Source organism: Acomys minous, assembly GCF_964271855.1.
Source record: "Acomys minous genome assembly, chromosome: 15".
Lineage (NCBI taxonomy): Eukaryota > Metazoa > Chordata > Mammalia > Rodentia > Muridae > Acomys > Acomys minous.
In genome coordinates, this window is record NC_140497.1 from 10,208,506 (window position 1) to 10,227,982 (window position 19,477).

At 42.9% G+C, this 19,477-nt stretch overlaps 1 protein-coding gene across 2 annotated transcripts in view; it reads right to left on the reverse strand.

The window, feature by feature from the left end:
* CSMD1 (CUB and Sushi multiple domains 1) overlaps positions 1-19,477 on the reverse strand; it is a 1,521,983-nt gene that overhangs the window by 241,700 nt on the left and 1,260,806 nt on the right. For both annotated transcript variants that reach the window (XM_084758080.1, XM_084758079.1), the window contains exons 22-23: positions 16,332-16,501; positions 11,350-11,506 (exon numbers count right to left, since the gene is read on the reverse strand). In XM_084758080.1, coding sequence (XP_084614206.1) covers positions 11,350-11,506; positions 16,332-16,501 — 327 coding nt within the window. The remainder of the gene's footprint in view (positions 1-11,349; positions 11,507-16,331; positions 16,502-19,477) is intronic.

The following is a 19,477-nucleotide window of genomic DNA, read 5'->3' on the forward strand; positions in this document are numbered from 1 at the left end:
TGCTTCACACCAATAGGAAATTGACAAACAAAGAACCACCTATTATTTTTAAATGTCTTCATAGAATTGCCTAGCATCCAGGCATGGGAAAACAAATCATGCTTAGGACAGTTTCCAACAGTTTTCCCAGCTGCATTAATGGCTATTTGGGAGCAAAAGCCTGTTGCAGAAACTCTTCTGAATAAAGTCTATAAAGACAAAATAGTGTCTCATGATAACACTGTAAGACAACATGTTATGTTTATCTCAACTTTAATATCCATTGAAATTAAATAAAAGTCTGTAACTGTTCCCATGGACCACCGCGCAGGTCAATTTTCTTGTTTTCCTCACTCAGCTCTATTCTACACTTTGTCTTGGTTCACTGTATAGTTGTAAACAGCTTTTAGGGCTTTTCACTGCATGGTGAGTTGTCCTGCCCTCACGCTCTAGAGTATAAAACACAATAAAGACTAAGAGGTAAGGGGCCAAAGAGATGGTTTGGTGGTTAAGGGCACTGGCTGCTCTGGCAGAGGACATGAGTGTAAATCCCAGAACCTACATTAGGCAGATCACAGCTTCCTATAACTCCAATTCCAGGCCATCTGACACACCACTGTGGCCTCCGCAGGGACTTACTGAACACATATGATGCTCACACATTCAGGCAGGAAAAATACTCATACACGTAAAAATTGAAAAGTATCTGTAAAAAGTTAGGGATGCTGGTCTTTGAATGGCACAGCCTATGGAACTTTAAAGCCATGATGCTTGCACACAGGCACCAAAATATCTGGAAACTCAGTCTACATTTCCAGCAAGGTTAGTTGTTAGAATTTGTGTTGAGGTTTGGCAGCGGCATGCCCATTAGTTTTCAAATATAATCAGATTTGACAGGAAAACTTTGTCAAGTTCTTGAGTCTCATTCACGGTTAGCGAAGTTGGTTGGTAGCATCTCTATCAGAAGTAGATACTGACTTTGGATATGTATGGGAGAGGGATGGGGAGGGGAGCTGCACTCCTCCCCCAAATTACATCAGCCTCTCTGGACACCTGCCAGTCCCATGCAGTATAACCTGTCAATCATGACCTCAAGGTGTGTAAATACAGAATATGTTTCCCATTCTGCTCTTAGCCTTCTGGAGTGTTCTCAGTAATTGCATAGTGCCTCTATCTGGGCATACTTCAGGCTCATTATATTTCTTTTGGGGGAGTGAGGATGAGGAAGAGTCTTGTGTATTCCAGCCTAGCCTTGATTTCCTTAGGTAGATGAGGATAACCTTGAACTTCTGATCCTCATGTTCCACTTTCTTAGTACTCACATTACAGGAATATGGCATCACATCTAGTTTTATGTGGTCCCAGGGCTCAAATCTAACTTGTTTACTATTATTTATGATATGATTATTAAATTTTTCATATCTACTCAACAGCTATGCTTCTGGTATAAGCCAGTCCTTTTCCTGAAGTTTGACACTCATATCTGACCATTACCTACAAGACTTATTATAGAACTGAAATTTAAGCTTGGGTTTTCTAGGATGCTATGAAAATCTCTCTGGGTCTGGGATTTTTTCCTTAATGATAATATGGTTTAGCTCTTAAACATCCAGGAAGGCAGACATGGTAAAACTTAGCCTACAATACAGCAGTGTTCTGGGCTTTGGGATGTGAGGAGGTGGTGTACAATCCACCCCATGGTTGGATCTACCTACTAATGGACTCATGGTTTAACGGGCTACCGAGAAGCAATGGCAAGTCTTGGAGGGAAGACTTAGATGGTAGCTACAGAAGCCTCTTCTTGCGGGAAATATTTCATTCCTGTGCCCTTTCTTCATCCTGTGGTCACCATGAAGAGAGCTTTCTTTTACCACACACTCCTTCCATGATGTGCTCCCTCCCCACAGATTTGTAAACAGCTGGCCAAAGTGAGCATGGACTAACGCCATGGGTCAAAATCAACCTTTGACTTTTAACTGTTGCTCTCAGGTGTGCAATGGGAAGCTGACCAGCACAGATAGGACACACAGAGAACAGCAATGCAGGCTCTCAGCGAACAGTAACCTCTCTTCTGTCGTTACTACCATGTTAAGGACACAGGGTGACTGCCCCTTAAACCAGCTCCAGGAAAGACCAAATCAGAATCTCAAGTTTATGTTATAATGATCCAAGCCTGACCCTTTCTGCTACTAAACTAAGTGGCCCTGTGTGAGTCCTTTCTGACCACACACTGTAGGGATGGAAAAGGTAAGAGCCTAGTGACCAACTGTTTTCTATCATCAAACAAGAATATTCTTTTCAGTACATCTACCACACACCCAAACTTAATGTCTGTGCCACTTTTCCTGTCACTGATCAAACTTCTGACACTGTTCTCTTTCTTGGATATCCCTGCAAGGCTACTGAAAACACAGGAAAGAAGTACTTTCCCTACAGGAAATTAGAAAGGATTGTTTCTTCTGTGCTTCCTTGCTGGGCCTCCAAGTGGATGTGTCTCTGGCTTCCTATGCCTGTCCCTGCTTTTCTTTACCAAGTTCTATTATTTGTGGAACCTAACAACAAGCAGGGCTTATGGGGTTGGAATTATGTCCAAACTACCTATAAATAAAAATTAAGAGAACCTCCCCCCACTTAAGGAGTCTACAATCCATCTAAGGATCTGAATCTAGCTCTAAGATATTACAATAAACTTGTCTGTGGTTCTCAACTGGAGAATCTATAATATAATACACACACACACACACACACACACACACACACACACACACACACACACCATGACAAACTGGAAATTTAAGGCCAGATACAATATATGGCTTCCCCTTTATACATCCAAGCAGTGTAATCATCTATTCAGCCAATACCATGGAGGTGATCAGAGAGGCACCCCATGCTTGTCATGCTGTGAAAAGCCAGGCAGCCTCTGTGACATGAAAGCTGGTGACTAAAGACAGAGGCAACAGACCTCAGACAATCATACAATAAAGTGACAGTTTGGTAAGAGAAGAGGCAGCTAAGCACAATGAAGCAAGACCAGAATCCAAGGCAAGGGCACAAAGAGCAGTTTCGGGGGCCCGCCGATTAGACATCATCCATCCAGAGAAAAGCAGCCCTTGGGTGGATGAACAAAGGACCAATGACTGTCTCCATTCCCCTCTTTCCAACCAAACAGCGATCTGCATGGGCCCTGAATTTGGGAGCTTCTGAGTGTCCAGCTTGTAGTTAATTCACCTATACACAGAACCAACCATTCAGTGCTGTCATAGTAAGGGTGCTCTCAGGCAGCCTTTTCCTGAGACGTGTCTTCTCCCTCCTCTAGAGTCCATTCTGCTGAGAAGCTCTGTGTGACAAGAGCCCTGTCCTACAGAACTGCTCTTTTAACTCTGAGGTGACAACCACAGACCACCTTGCTGTGTGTATCTGCTCCTGCAAGCTTTAAACTACAAGAATTTCTCTATAACATTTTGGAAGCATCTATGATTGTGGGCTGCCCACCCTACTGCCTGTCCTTTTGAAACAGGAAACAATGAATGAAACATGTAACAGCTGTTTGGTGCTATACCAAGGCAAGCTGGTGGCTTTCAAAGGCTTCTCAGGGTCATTCTGTAGAATCAGACTGTAGGAGAACGTTAATTCAGAACATGGCTGTTCTGGCAGGAGATCTAGGTCTGTGTGATCGGGCTGGAATATAAACATAATTTAATACAGGAGACAGAGGCAAACAGATTTGAGTTCAAGGCCAGCCTGGTATAAAGCAAGTATCAAGTAAAAGAAAAGCTTAGATCCAGGCATAGTGGTACATGTCTTTAATCCCAAACACAAGTGAAATTAGTTTATAGAAGGAGGCATCCATGTTTGAAAGTAATGTCTAATTGAGTGGCAAGAAAGGTGATGAATCAGAAAAGATTTGACCGAATAAGATAATTCCCAACTCTCCTGAGAAGAGAGAGGAAAGGGTAGCTGCTTAAGAGGCAGTTTTACAGAGAGAGCAGGCAGTTTTTACCAAGACAGGAACAGAGAGATGGTTTCAGAGAGAGAGAATTCAGGTGGAGATGGAACAGGCCAGAAAATGAGGAGACAGAAGATTAAAGCAGATTGCTGAGTTAGTTTGAAGCCAAGCAGAGCAATCCCAGACCAAGAGAGAAGCCAGATTAAATAAGTCAGCTGGGAAAGGGGTTTGAGCCAGAACAGCTGAGTTGAACCAGCCAGCCCAGAGGTCCAAAAGAACAAGTAAGGGTGAGCCCATTAAACAGTAAATCTCAGAGGCTGAAAACATTCTAGGCCTAGGTTAGACTGTATGGAGGCTAGAAGCTTCCAGGACTAGGCCTGGGTTAGCAGAAGAAGGCAGTAAGCTTCCCAGACAACAGTTGAGCCAAAAGAATAAAATTACTATTACATTAGCTATCTGGTTCTGCCAGAGTATCCAAAACAGTGGCACCTCCTCCTGTGACTTAATATGGTGCCAGCTTGCCAATTTCCTAATTTAAGATACCTAATGGAGTCCTTCCATGTTCTAGAATCCCACATCAGTAAATCTCACTCCTTCTATAGGAAGAGCTGCCTTGGCATCCACATCATTGTAATGAAGATGTCCCCAGGTAAGTGTGGGATCAGGAAGGAAGTTACTTCAGTAAAGGCAACACTGAAGGGAAGCTGCCCTACTTCCTATGCCGCCATGACAGTGGCTTTGACAATGGCTTTGAACCTCAGCTTCCTCTGGCTCAGGGCTCTCTACACAGACATACATCTGGTGGTCCCTACAAAGCTCCCTTCTGGAAAGTGAATCTTCTAGAATGTTTGATCCTATGTAATCCAGTCAATCTTTGAGGATTGGGGGCGGGGGTAGGTATAAAAATATTCAATTTATATACTTAACACACGAGTGCTGATGTCTAAGTATTGATGCTCAGGGTTTTGCCCATGAATGCGAAGCCAGCAGGCAGACTTCATTTATGCTCAGGTCTTTGTGGATGGTGGTGGTATCACAAGGGCCATTTGTAGCCATATTTATTCTTTGAATAGTGGCATCTGGACCAGCGTGAGCTCACCCTTCTCAGACTGCCAGCGTTCTGCGTGACTTCTCCGCTCACCCACTGTGTGTGCCACCTTGATGGGGACAGTTTGGAAGGTCTCTGTGATTAGCTCCTCACTAGGCTACCTCGGTTCATTCTGCTTTCTCTGCATCTGCATCTTCCTCTCCACTGAGCTTTCTTACAGGGTCTCATGTGCTCAAAGGCCATTTGAAGCTCCACATCTTTCCTAGACTCTGTTGTCTTTCCTGAAAATCCCCTTGATTTCAGGCATGCCTTCTTTCTACAAATTCTAGGCCATGTCTATTGATTCTTATTGAAGTCTCTGTGTCAGCAATGTGAGGTTGACTGGGTTATGATCCTCCTCAGATCATATCCTATTAGCAAAACCAAAAGATAAGACAAACATTTTGGAGCTTTTAGGACATAGAAAAAAAAGCAATATTCTTGCTTAGGAAAATAAACAGTGGGCAAGTTTCGTATAGAAAAATGGCATTTAAATCCAATCCTAAGGAATGAGGTGAGAGATGTCTAGCACCAAGAACGTTTTCCCATGGATATTTTAGACCTCAATCATGATCCATTCTTGTGTAAAACTAATTGTGCTCTCTCTCTCTCTCTCTCTCTCTCTCTCTCTCTCTCTCTCTCTCTCACACACACACACACACACACACACACACACACACACACACACACACACACACACATGCATACGCACACACACACACACAGATAGAGAAGGGGGTTGAGGAGAAAAAGATAGAGGAGAGAGGAGAGAGGGGGACAAAGAGAGACACACACCGATGCATGTACACATACACACACACACCCTGCAACAATATGGCAATGGTCAAACTCAAATATGATCTGCAATTGGGTACAGTGATGAGCACCTTTAACCACATCATTCTCTAGGGATCAGAGCCACGACCTGACTTCTCTCACACCTGCAGATACACTCTACAGATGCGCATTTGTATTTTACCTCTGTACATAGATAGCAGCCTCCTTTGTAGTGACCAGCTTCACAAGTTCTGACCACAACCCTCCACCATCAGGTCCTGCCTAGCAGAAGCCACAGCTGTGATCTGACTCAGAATAACACCCAGTGGCCTTTAGTTACATAGCATCTGCACAGTCCCTGGCAATCAGGGAGAGGGATTACTCCGGACAGCTGGACATACACCCTGGGACTGTGGCTCTTTCTCCACTTCTACGTAGGAACTGCTTGGGTTAAACTGTGGCAAGAATTTGTTAAGTTCTTATTATTTAAACAACTAGATGCACAACATAGCAGGAGCCAGTTTTCTTCTTCAGCATCTCTGCGAGGGCCTATACTGAAATGTACCTCTGTGTGTGTGTGTGTGTGTGTGTGTGTGTGTGTGTGTGTGTGTGTGTGTGTTTTGAGGGTGCATACCAATGAACATATGAAGATATCTAGACTCCTCCCTTAGTTTCTTGAGATGGATGGGGTCTCTCACTGAACCTGAGGTAAAGCTGAGAACTGACAGTAATCCTTATGTGTCTGACTCCTGCTGAGACAGGGTCACAGGCACATAGCCATGCCTGGGTGCTCCCCATGTTGATACAGGATCACAGGCACATAGCCATGCCTGGGTGCTCCCCCTGTAGATATGGGATCATAGGCACATAGCCATGCCCAGATGATCCCTCCACAGATACGGGATCACAGGCACATAGCCATGCCTGGGTGATCCCCCTGTAGATACAGGGTCACAGGCACATAGCCATGCCTGGGTTTTAATATGCTCTGGGGATTTGAACTAAGGTCCTCATCTTTGTGCACCAAAAACTAACACCCTGAGCCATCTCTCCAGCCCAAAGAAGAGTTTCTTTAGAATAAATGGCTATTCTAGGGATGTTCTTACAAAATTAAAAAAGGACAATATATTTTAAAGATAATTATGAATTCATTATAGGATTTCAAAATATTTTGCAAGAAACAGAATAACCATGGTCAATTTGCAGTATTTGCTGACAGCTAAGGAATCTTGTAAAGATTGTCAGAAAGCAAGACAAAAACACCCATAAAATGCAGCTCTTCCTCCTCCCTGCCTGGGCCCGATGGGGCACTCAGTCTTCCCGAGAGAGGAAAGGACCTTTTCTGCATCACCTTTCAGAACATTGGAGAATGGATGATGCCCTGAGCGAATGGACACTGTTGATATAAACACAGCTGTGTCAAGGACCTGAAGGCCTCAGACCCATGGAAACGGCTGAGCCATCCCCTTGGCCCATGTGCAGATGCTGGTGATGTGTACAGGGAGTATAGACTGCAGCATCCTCCTCCTGGATGTACACCTGCCTCCTCTTTCAACTGTATATGATAAATCTGCCTCCTCTGTTCAGTGTATGAAATAAACACATTGTGTTTCCAGGCTGCCCCTTGTGCATCCCATCAGAGCATGCGACCCACCCAACCCCAGCTTTTCTGCACCTGTGTCTGTGTGTCTTTCATCATCCCCCCTCTGCAGGTCATAGCAGATTGCTCATCCTTGTAAAGTGCAGAGGGATGCAAACTGGACACTGTTGTCCATGGTCTAAAAGAGACTATAAGAAATAGATCCAAGATATGGTGACATCATGGGAGTGTCCCGCAGTCAGTCCAGGACACACCTGTTTCCAAGGGAGGTTTACTTGCAAGTGTTCCTTTGGTGTCCATGGTTACCCCTTAAGCAGTAGTAACAGCTTAACAGCTAAATAGTTTACATATTTATTACAAATTGGCTCAAGCTTGACCTTTTCTCTTTCTTCCTGGACAGTGTCTTTGTTTACATAAATATCAGTCAGTGGATACATTATCTTTTTAAGAGCAGTCATGCAATATTCCTGCAAGTTAGTAGGCGGGCAGCTCTGGACTTCAATCACACTACTCCTTGTGTGAAGCTTCAGAAAAATCCCTTTAAGATCTGGATTAATGTTCAAATGCATTGAAAAAATAGTGATTTAGCAAGACCTGGGACCCTAACAAAGTAAGGAATTGCATGAATCTGTCTTAAAGGACACTCAAATATTGTCTAGGCTTATTTCTAAGCACTTCTTTGTGCTTACTGAGCTCTGTATTCACTCTCTGTGATAAGTAAAGTCCACCCATGTGTGCACATTAGTACATCCAAATCCTGTACATCCTGATGTTTCCCAAGTGATGCAAAGCTAGCAAGAAGTGGCTGCAGGCCTATTGAGGGCAGTTAAGATCACGTGTGATCCTAGCTTCAGGAATCAAAACCTGTTTCGGGTATTGGGTTACATTGTGGGAGCTTTGGATCTCTTAAATCTAATTACTGAGTGCTTAAAATTAGGGCCTTCGTGTGAAATCAATAGTATTTTGATTCTACAGCCATTGTCACCATCCTGTCTATATTACTGCTATCATTTCCACATGACAGCATGACCAGGTTCTGAGAAAACTGTACAAACAAAACTCCCAGGCTTGTGACTCTTCGGATAGTAACAAGGAAGGTATGACTGTGGGTGAGAGGCAGGGTGGGGAAGGTCAGTCCCCTGCCCAGCCGAACCTGCTGCGACCCCAAGACCAAGTATTGCCAATTATTTGTTCATGGAACATCAGACTTTGTATTTACAAAAACACGGGTCCTATAATTGCAAGGTGCCCATAAACAGACAATGGATGGAGCGCTTAAGAAAAATTCTCAGTGAACCAGAAAGACCCAAAGGCCATCAGCTGGGCTAAATGTCAAAGAGAAACCTAGAATTTCATTATCTAAATAGGCAGGGGTGAGCTGGGAAGATGACACTGGAGTAGCCTCATCAGTGGTGATGGTGGTCACCACAGACACAAGCCAGCACTCTCTATGCTTTACCAGATCCAGGGATTGGAGCACAGGGATCTCCCAAATGCTGTTTTAAAAAAGTGAAGGTGATATCAAAAGGATGGAGATGGTTTGTGATTTCCTCTTAATCTCACAGCTGGTCACTTGAGGATCTAGCGTGGGTGACTCCAGATGCCTCACACACACCCATGAGAATGCAGCACGGGATGCCCATAGATAAACAGTCACACCAACTGGAGGCAGGAAGCAGTTCCCAGTGTGGGAAAAGCAATGGCACAGCATAAGTCAGGCTCCCTGCCTTTTCTGGGACAGCCTTGGGAGAACACCTGGGAGCTCAGCCACTTGCTAGCTGGGACGAGTGTGTTGGGCAGGTAACAGATGGGTGGCTTGGGTGAACATTTCCTGTCTTTTAGTAAAGAATCACAACAGGAGATGTGGCTGGTGAGAAAAAGTACCGAAAGAAAAGGTGTTCATTGGGGAAATAACTACAGGGCCACCTAGCCAAGTGTGGGCATATTGTCTTCATATACTAGTTTGCGGACACTACTGGAAGGTTTTCCACAATCAAAGCTATGCTCTTCCAAGATGTGGAGCTAGCAAATGGAGATTAAGACACGCAAGAAGGAAGCCATCAAACTGAAAGATGGAGAGCACCGGGTAGGAAAGGGGTCTCTCAAGGAAGTGTGCCGCCTATAAGCACCCCACAGGGGCTTGGCAACAGCTCGCAAAGGACCTTTTTTTTTCCTTGCCAAGTATATTTTTTTCTATTCTGAGGTTTCTTTAACTATAGTTTTAATTTTATTAATTTATTCAGATTACAACTCAATTGTTATCTCATCACTTGTATCCTCCTGTTCCTCCCTCCCTTCCACTTTCACCCTATTCCCCTCCCCTAGGTCTAAGACTACTGGACTAACCAAGGACAGTACAAGTAGTAAACATTGAACCTCCACTCTGATCTACCCAATGGACAGGACATTCTCCACAGTTATGTGGAGAGCGGGAACTGACTCTGACATGAACTCTGGTGCCCCATATTTGACCACCTCCCCTTAATGGGGAGGCCTGGTGGCACTCAAAGAAAGAATAAGCAAGCAACCAAGATGAGACTTGATAGCCTGTGACCGTATAGAGGGGGAGGAGGGCCCCCTCTGTCTTAGACCAAAGGATCTTCTGACAGAATATTAAGTGAGATTCATCTAAAGAGATTTGTAATCACAAATGAATACTGATGTCCACTGTTACTTACTACATGTGTGAATTAGCTAACAAGCCCTCCTGTTTATTCCAACAGCATTATTCACAGACAGGAAACAGTGGCTTTTTTCATAAAATTGGGCACTAAGTCCTTTTTTGTCCAAAGTTCTTCAACTCTTCAACTGGGATGTCATCTACAGAGGAGGGCCTGAGGTAGTTCATCTTCTTGTTGGACACCTGTACTAGCTTAGGATAGCATCTGTGGGACTGGGACTTTCCCTGTCCCTCATATGTTTATCCTTTGAACAGAAGCATCAGCTCTGACAGTTCTCATGCACTTCCACGATAAAACATGGAAATTTCCAACTTCTCAGGCTCCAGAGTCAATATCACAAAGCCAAAAACTATCAGATCGATAACAATCTGAATTTCATCCCATATTTTTGATCTTAGTTGAGCAGATTCATTTACTGATACAAAGCAACACATGGCCCTGTCCTTATCAGTGACCACACCCCCTTCCATACACTGGTATTCTGCTCATAGAAACAGACGCATATGGTTAAATACATATATGAACATGCACACAGTGCTGTGGCCATGGGTCTATAATTGCGTGCATACTGCTTATGCTAGAGACTTGTGTTTACTTTCCAGTACCCTTATTAGGTGGCTCAGAACTGCCTGTAACTTTGGTTCCAGGGAACGCAATACCCTCTGGCTCCTTCACTCACATGGTGCACATCAACTCACATAGGAACAGTAAACCAATTTCAAAAAAGAATGTCATACAAATATGTATTTATACTATATATCAGTGATTTAAAGATTGTTATTAATTATACCATATATTCTTTCTAAATCTTTCATATGCCTAGTTGTTATATATTGTATATATGCTTATACATATATGGCTTTGTGTGTATAAAAATACATACCATAATCAGTCCTTTAACGATTACTTATAATTATATCAAATATGCTCTCTAAATCTTTCACATGCATGTTCATCAGGTTTTGACCATATTCACTACACAAAAAAAAAATCTGTGTTTGTATGTCTCCAAATGTTACAAGATGTTTCCTTTTCAGGCCAAAGGTATTCATTATTAAATTAGGAAATCTTCTATATAGATCAATTTAAAACTAGCACCTCTGTTAAAACGCCCAAGTTACTGCCCAGTCAACAATGGAGATTAATTAAAACTTCAAGTCAGAGCACAGTGTACAGCTAGCAAACAAATCCATCATGTAAGTTTACTGTAAGGCTAGGTAGTAGGTGTGCCCTAACAGCAACCAAGTTAAAGTGTGGTTGGCCATAGGGTACTCACTGGTGTAGGTGAGCTGGAAGCCTTGGGCGGTGTCTGACCCGTTGGTGTTGAACTCCAGCCTCAGGTGGTTAGAGGTGCTATTTAGCACCAGTCCCATCAATTCGCTTTTTGTAAAGACTCCCAATGACCTTGAGGAGCTATCCTTTCCATCGTAAACCTAGGGAAAGTAGACAGAGTGAGATCCCCCATTTTATTAAGCCCTGTTTTTAGGCAACGATTTAACAAACCATTCCTAACCTTACAGGTGAGGATTCAACCAGAGCTTCAAACTCACTTTACAACAATACGGATGAATGATAGAGCTAAATAACCTATTTTACTTTCCTCACACAGAAGATTCCTGTTTTTCCCCCCAAATCATTTTCCATCCATTGATTTGAGGACCCATTTTTATCTTTTTAAAATTAAACATCTGTGCATTTCCAGGTTCTGTTATCCACTGTTTTATTCTTCTCATCACCTGTTTTTCACAGGGTTTCCTTTCAAAGGCATTGGGTGAGGCATAGGCCGAGGCATAGGCATTGTTCTTCTTGCTCCTCTGTCTAACGCACTCAGACATGGCAGTGCTGAAACCATCACTGTTTGTAAGTCTGGCAAGTGAACGCACTGGAATAGAAAGGTCCTATTGCAGGATAGCAGCAGAGCTTGCTATGAAATCCTGTGGGTGAGATACTGTTCCTGAGTGGTGTGAAGTTGAGAGATGTGATCTGTAGTTGGAGAAAGAGTACCCAGGCTCAGAACAGACACTTAAGGTGAGGATGCAGGCCAGAGGTTTAGGATAAAGGATACCTTCTCCCCTCTGAGGCAATCAGCCCTGCACACTATATGAGACTACTGCAGAGCCTGGGACGCACAGTCCTCTCTTCCCCACAGCACTCTGCACACAGTGTGACTCTATCCTGCATGTTCTGGTCACACTGAGTGTGGCAGCCTCTCATTTTCTGGTGGTGGTGGTGTCCTGAGTGGTGCTGTCCTTCACCTCTCTCACCAAGAGATGAAAACCTTGTGGATACAGGTCTCATGGAAAGAAAGCCTCATTAAAAATGCATTAGATCTTCTTGAAGAGAATCCAGCTTTTCTTAAAGAACCTAAATACAGCCACAAGAGACTTGTACAGCTTCTTCTGATGTCTGACCCAACCCCATTTCTGCCCCTCCTCACAGAGCTTTGTTTTCCACCAAGGTGCCTTATAGAAGCTTTGGCCAGGTTCATTCTCCCACTAACTTTAGAATTTAAACTCCGAAAAAAAACCTCAGATACAGCAGAGCAACAGGTAATTAGCTTTATTAAAAGGGAAGCATACACACACAGAAAAAGAGAGAGTCAGAGAGACAGAGACACACAGAGACAGAGACAACCTCCCCGCAAAGTAGGAAGAGAACCCAGAAATCAAAGGCCATTTCCCCCGGAGGGCTGTATTTCTGATACCCTGGGATAGGTTTCCTGCCCTTTATTGTGGGTTCATCAGTTTAGACAATGAAATGGGAGCCAATTGGCCCACAGTTTCAAGTAAACTTTTTTGAATATTTCTGAGCAGCCCGGACCAGTCAGCTGGATGGAGTGAAGGATAAAAGGCTTACCAGATCTTTATCCTAGGTCAGGAGGGTGAGAAAAAGGCTGGGCATTTTTTTTAACATTCACTATTTATCTGTGGTCACTTTTCTCATGTGTCTGCCTGGGAGTCTGCCTAACTCCTGCTCCCTCACAGTCATCTCCCTTTCATCAATGCATACACCCTACGGTGCTCAACAGGCTGACCTCACGTGTGTATACTCATAAAGAGAAAATGCATACAGAAAAACAATTATGTTACTTAATTCCATTGCATTTAAATACACAAACCCTTAAGCTGCGGACTCCAACACCATTTCCTTACTGAAAGGAGATTATCACAAGCTACTGTTCTAAGAATAAACATTGATTTAAAATGTGGCTCTGCCAGCTATAAGGAGACTTCTGACACTCAAAATAACAATGGGTGCTATGTCCAAGTCCTTCTGAAAGTTACTGCGTCCCTCCATGTAGCAGGCCTTTTTTTATGTATGGACATGCATGGAGAACTGCAGTGGCAGAGACCAAACTACACACAGATGAGCCTGTTGCTCGGCACTGACCCCCTGCTTACAGGATGGAGCCTTCTGACAAACTCTCAGAGGATTCACAGACAGTAACTCACTCAAAGTGATCTAGTTTCACTGTCCATAATTTTAAAAAGTGTGTAAATCCCACCATTCGCAGGACAGAAAATTATTCAACCATGTTCACGTCACTAGAGCCCAAGCTCTGTGCCCAGCTATGAACATTCCTGAATGGACACTCAGAGGATGAGCATGCAGCTGACGGGCAGCGAGTGACTGTAGAGGGAAAATGGGGGCTTACAGTTGTCTTCACTCATGAGAGAGAAAGAGAGAGAGAGAGAGAGAGAGAGAGAGAGAGAGAGAGAGAGGGAGAGAGAGAGAGAGAGAGAGAGAGAGAGAGAGAGAGAGAGAGAGAGAGAGAGAGAGAAGAGAGATGGACTTTGCTAATTCTCAGAGCATCCATTGGCCTCAGTCCATCAGCCCCCAGCAGCAGGCTCGAGAGTTGGTGTGGTTGCCAAGAAAAGCATCTTTGGGTCTCTCTTTCCACACAGTGGAAGGATCTGTGAAGCAACCTGCACCCACCCGCCCCCTACTTGGCATTTAATTGCTTCTTATACCCACAGGGATATAGGTCACCACTCATTATGTGACATCTGGAGCCACAGCTGAGCGTTCTCATGAGGTCTCTCCTGGCTTACAGAGTTGAGCCGTGTAGCTCTTTTTGAGTCACTGACTTCCTTACATGGAACTTATGGGATAACTGAGTTCTGTCTTCTGTTCACATTGTGCATGCCTGCGAGGTGCAAATAAAATCAAAGTCCTTATTGCTGGGCCATGGTGGTGTGAAGGACGAGTATGAACAGCCTGTAGTTCCAAGAAGATGATTGAACTTGAAACAGATTACTTAAAGCCTAAGTATTTATTGTAGAACTCAACAAAGTGTGAGAAAAATGCATTGGCATTTTAAAGGCTGGGCAATTTCCCTGCAATTAAATGTGTGTGTGTGGGTGTGTGTGTGTGGGGGGGGGGGGGTTCAACTGTCTGCAGTTGAGCAAAACTGTTTTTGTCCAGAATGCTAGGGAGAGGTTGATTGTGGCCATCTCCAACTGCTGGCCCACAGGGTTCTTACAGCCTGTTCACATTCTGTGGGGACTTTGTATCTAAGGTAGTCACCACCACTGCCACCACTTTCTTTTTCTCCTCCTCCTCTTCCTCCTCCTCCTTCTTCTTTTTCTTTCTTCTCCTCCTCCTCCTTCTCCTCCTCCTCTTCTTCCTTTTTTCATGTATTTACTTACTTATTTCCTTGCCTGTGCTCCAATAGTCTAGTCACACCCCCTACACAGAACATATTTACGTTTTACCTAAAAGTTTATCTAAAAGGCATACTGACTTCTAAATTTGAGGTTATCAAAGAATCCAGAAACTTCCTACTTTCACCCTAACTTTTGCCTTAGTGAGACTGCTAGTTTCCCGGCTTAATTACAGCCCTTCATGCTGTCAGCATGGGACCTTGAAAGTCTATTGAAATGAAAGAATAACCTGAAAAAGTAGTGACTCTGTTAAATTATGGCATTGAAAAATAGGCTGTCTTGGGCATGGGAGGAAGTAAGGTGAGTTAATATAGAGGAGTCTCTAACCCACAGGACACCCCTTGTGAGGTGGAGTGGAAACACAGAGGAGTGTCTTCAGCCCCGAGTGAAGGAGTGCCAGCAGGGAGGTGGCCACTCATTCCTCTGAGGTAACTTGCTCAATCCATTCATAGCTTAATGTGAGTTGAAGCCACAGCATCTGAGAGATGCCCTTGCTGCATTCACAGAGCTGAGCCTAACTCACAAAATCTGAAACTTTAGAAAGGACCAGAGGATGTCAACACAGTGTTCCATTGACACAAGTAAGCCCCTTAAACTAAACAATCCCTTTCTTCTCTCAAGAAGGATCAGGGGCTGAGCTCCATGGTTTATGTCTTTTTTCTTTTTCCTCAAGGCCTTCCTCCCCCCCCCCCCCACTATCCTGGGGATAAGACTGCCAATGTCTCCTTTTCTTCCACAGGTCCTATTTTTGAAATAGTTTCAGGAGAAGAGGGAGCTACGTGAGAAACATTAGCACTAAGGATATTTCTGCTACACATCACATCTGATCAGACAGTACCTGGTACCCTGCTGTTCTGTGGTGAGAGTCCTGCTTACTCAGTGCCTTGTCTATGGACAGGGGCTGGCCTCCTTTCATCACTATACCAGATCCTTCCAAATCTAAATGAGGTAATCACATTTGACAACTAAAAATATCTAGGTAAAAGAGTGGATGAGGGCTCTGTCAGTTTTTAACAGCTGTTATTATGCATTACACATAACACTGGAACAACCAGGAAAGGCAGTGTCATTGCATGCTCTCACACACAAGGAAGCCAAGTGTCAAGTTAAATAATCTTCTCAGGATACATAACATAGCAGTGTTGGTCTACCGTTACAGAGATGATCTCCAAGTCTAAACATTTTACTGTGTTATAATCACTCAACTGATAAATAGGACTAAATAATACGTAATTAAAGGTACATTAATATTTCCATGTAAGTTGACACATAGATGAATGGATTGATCAGTACAGAAAGAGTTAATATATATATATACATATATGATAACTAGCTGATAAATAGTTGGTACATCATTCATAGATAGACAGATGGTAGATAATGGGAGACATAAATACAGATAGACACAAAGTCATATAGAGATGGAAGACACACAGCTAGATAATAGGCAGATGATGGATAGATGATAGACCTAGAGATAGACACAAATAGATGACTAAATACATAGAAGATGGCTAGCAGATAATGATGCCAAGTAGGCTGGTGATGGATTCCAAAAGGAGGAGCCTCAGTTTCAGCCTAGAGAGAATTTTACCTTTAAAGTATCGCCTTCAAACAGCTGAAAGGTCCGGGCTCTCAGATGGATCCCCTTGCCAGCTTCCGTCTCTATTTTATAGATACACTCATGGTTATTATCATAATTGGATGGGAAATTTGGTGACAGTAATGTTCCTTCATTTCCTTTGACACTTGCTCCACATTCAGCTAAAATAAACGGGACATTAAAAAAGAGGATTCAAAAGTGGAATTATTGATTAAGACAGATTAAACATTCCAACAGAATGACCACCCCATCTCTATCAATGTACAGCTGCTTTCCAAAGGTTACCCTCAAAAGTAGATTGGTGACACATTTTTAGTCACAATTCAACAGGAAACACACGCATCTCATTCTCAGGTTTGTCTTATGTGCACTACCCACCGAGTTCTTACTACTCAGACATTGCGCACTGCCAGACAGTAGTTCAAGAATAAAACCCACATGCTCCAAGCACTGTGGAAACTTCACCATGCCTCCCTTTGGACTCACCATTTTCTCAGGCCAGTTTCTCTGTTTTACTCCTACATTGATGTAATTTTCCTCTGTTTAGGCTTTGGGGCCTCAACCAGGGTGTGTTACAGGGGAATCTAAAGGCAGACAAAGCCACCCGAGTTATCTGATCATGTGGTATTGAGTTAAACTTGCCCCCGTTTCCTATGGGGATAGGAAAGCAGTACAGGACAGGGATAGTTTTCTCTCCCTTTTCTTAATAGAAGAAAAGGGTCACTGACTTCCAGCACCAAAACTGCATGAAATAAAATACCTGTGATCAAGGTAAAGCCAATAGAAAATGGCACTCAACTTTCTACAAAGCCTGAGAAAGCCACTAATGTAATAATATGTTTTCTCATTTATGAATATGATTAATTTCAGTCAAGAATTCCCTCAGCTCTAAAATGCTGAAGGCAAAATGATCATTAATGAAAAATATTAACACACACCACCAACACCACTGCCACTGCCATCATCATCATCATCATCATCATCATCATCATCATCATCATCTCTGCATGGGCAGCGTGTCTGGGGAGCCCAGGCCTCTGTGACACCAGCTGCCTGGATCTCATTTTGAAGTGGTTTGTTTCCCTTGTTTTAATCACGATGAAACTGGATTTCCCTGGCCTCCGCACCCTTCACATCACCAAGTTTTTAAGAGACTTTTGTTTGTTTGTTTGTTTGTTTGTTTGTTTGTTTTCACTCATCTGTGTTTTTCTCCCCCAAGATGAACTTGCCAGTTAGAGAATTTCTGTAGGCTGCACACTAACAGTCTTAGACAGATGCGATCCATCACACTAAGGTTAGAAGAGTTGTCACAGGCAGACTGTCTTAAAATTACACCTGCCAAGCCACAAAGATGAACACAACAAGCACAAACTGGAATATGCCAAAGAGCCTGAGAAATATGCCAAAACCCTGGTGCTCCATCCCAGGGGGAAATCATTACAGAAAACAGGGCAGCCACATCAGTACAGCAGGTGCTCAGAAAACTGCAAAGTTAACTGAGCCAAGTGTTGAAAAGTCTTTGAACTTTCCTCAAGGAACCCACTGTGACCCTTCATCATCCTAGCAATTAAATGTTTCCCTTTTTAAGTCTTTTAAAATTCTTTCAATATTCTCTTAATATTTCTCTAAAGTGTTGGAATATCAATCATATCCCTTGATATGAATCTCTTTCTTCCTTATAGAGAACCTAATGAAATGGTAATGAAAAATTAAATTCTTTTTGAGAGCTTTAGAACTAATTTAATTAAAATAAAATTAGCTATCATGAGAGGGGAAATCAGTCGATCCTTACATCCATTCTTGTATACAGTGGTGTCAATCTGTGAATTCAAATGTCTGCCTACTCTGAGAGCTGCTGCAGCATGGGACTTCTGCCAGGTCAAGCATGAGGTCCCGCTGGGGCAAACTGCTCAGACGCAGGCTGGAAGGCTGACACCCACGCACTAGCCAAGTGCCACCTACATGGATTAACAAATACTCAATCATAGCAAGGTTATTTTGTTAGAGATGCTAATTCTTTAGATTTGCTTAAATGAAATACAACCTTGCAATCTGCCTGTCTGGTTCTTAAACTGGAGTCTGGTGTAAGCCGCCACAGAGACTAGCTCATTAGTATAGCACTGAGGCCATGAAAGGTCATCCAGATCGCTGAGGTTTGGGGATGGAACCACTGGGAGAAGAGATATGTGGCTGCAGCTATTATAATTTTGTGCAAATTAAGGTTGGGCCTCCGAGACTGCTGTGAAATGGACAGGCACAGTCAGTCAGTTTCATTTACATAGACACGTGCTTTAGAACAGAGCTATGGAGAACAGAAAAAGAAGAGTCATAAAACAGAAGCAATACTATCTTCTACCCTATTACCAGAAGCAAGCTCATCCTGACAGACCAACAAACTGCTCACTTGTGCCCAGCACAGAGGAAGCCTTTGACGATGAAACAAAAGTCCTGCATTGACTCAGGATATCTAGGAATTGCAAAAAGTGGGATTGTTTGATCAGGTTGTTATGCCAAGCTCATTTCCTTAATTACTGATATCATTGGATAAACTATTAAGAATTGACAGAAATTAAAATTTTAGCTATTAATATTCTTTTAAAAATTATGAATAAAGGAGCTAGAAAGATGGCTCAGCAGTTAGGAACACTTGCCACTCTTGGAGGGAACGGCGGTTCCCAGTGATCACACAGAGTGGATCACAATTACAGTCAATGCTAGCTCCAGGAAAGCTTTCACCCTCTAGCCTCCAATGACACCTGCACATATATGGTCCTATATATCCAGACAAAGGTAAATGAAAAAATGAAAACAAGCCTTTAAAAAATTTAAACAAATAATTAAAGATATATAAAGAAGCTAAAGATTCATGGGGTGAAGACAATGATGTCTAAGAAGAATGTCAAATGGTTTAATACTGAATTTAGGGCTAAGAGAATAACTCAAAATCCAGGCAGACTACTTTGTCTTTACTGAACACTGGAGAACCTTGTCTGAGTTTTCTTAATCTTATAAAGGACACGTGGTTCAGAAAGTATGGTTGAATGTGTTATTCATTAAAATATATATCTCAAGTTTATTTATTTTAAATATGCCTTCTCTGTATAGTGCATATTTCCTCAGAATAAGAATTAACCTGT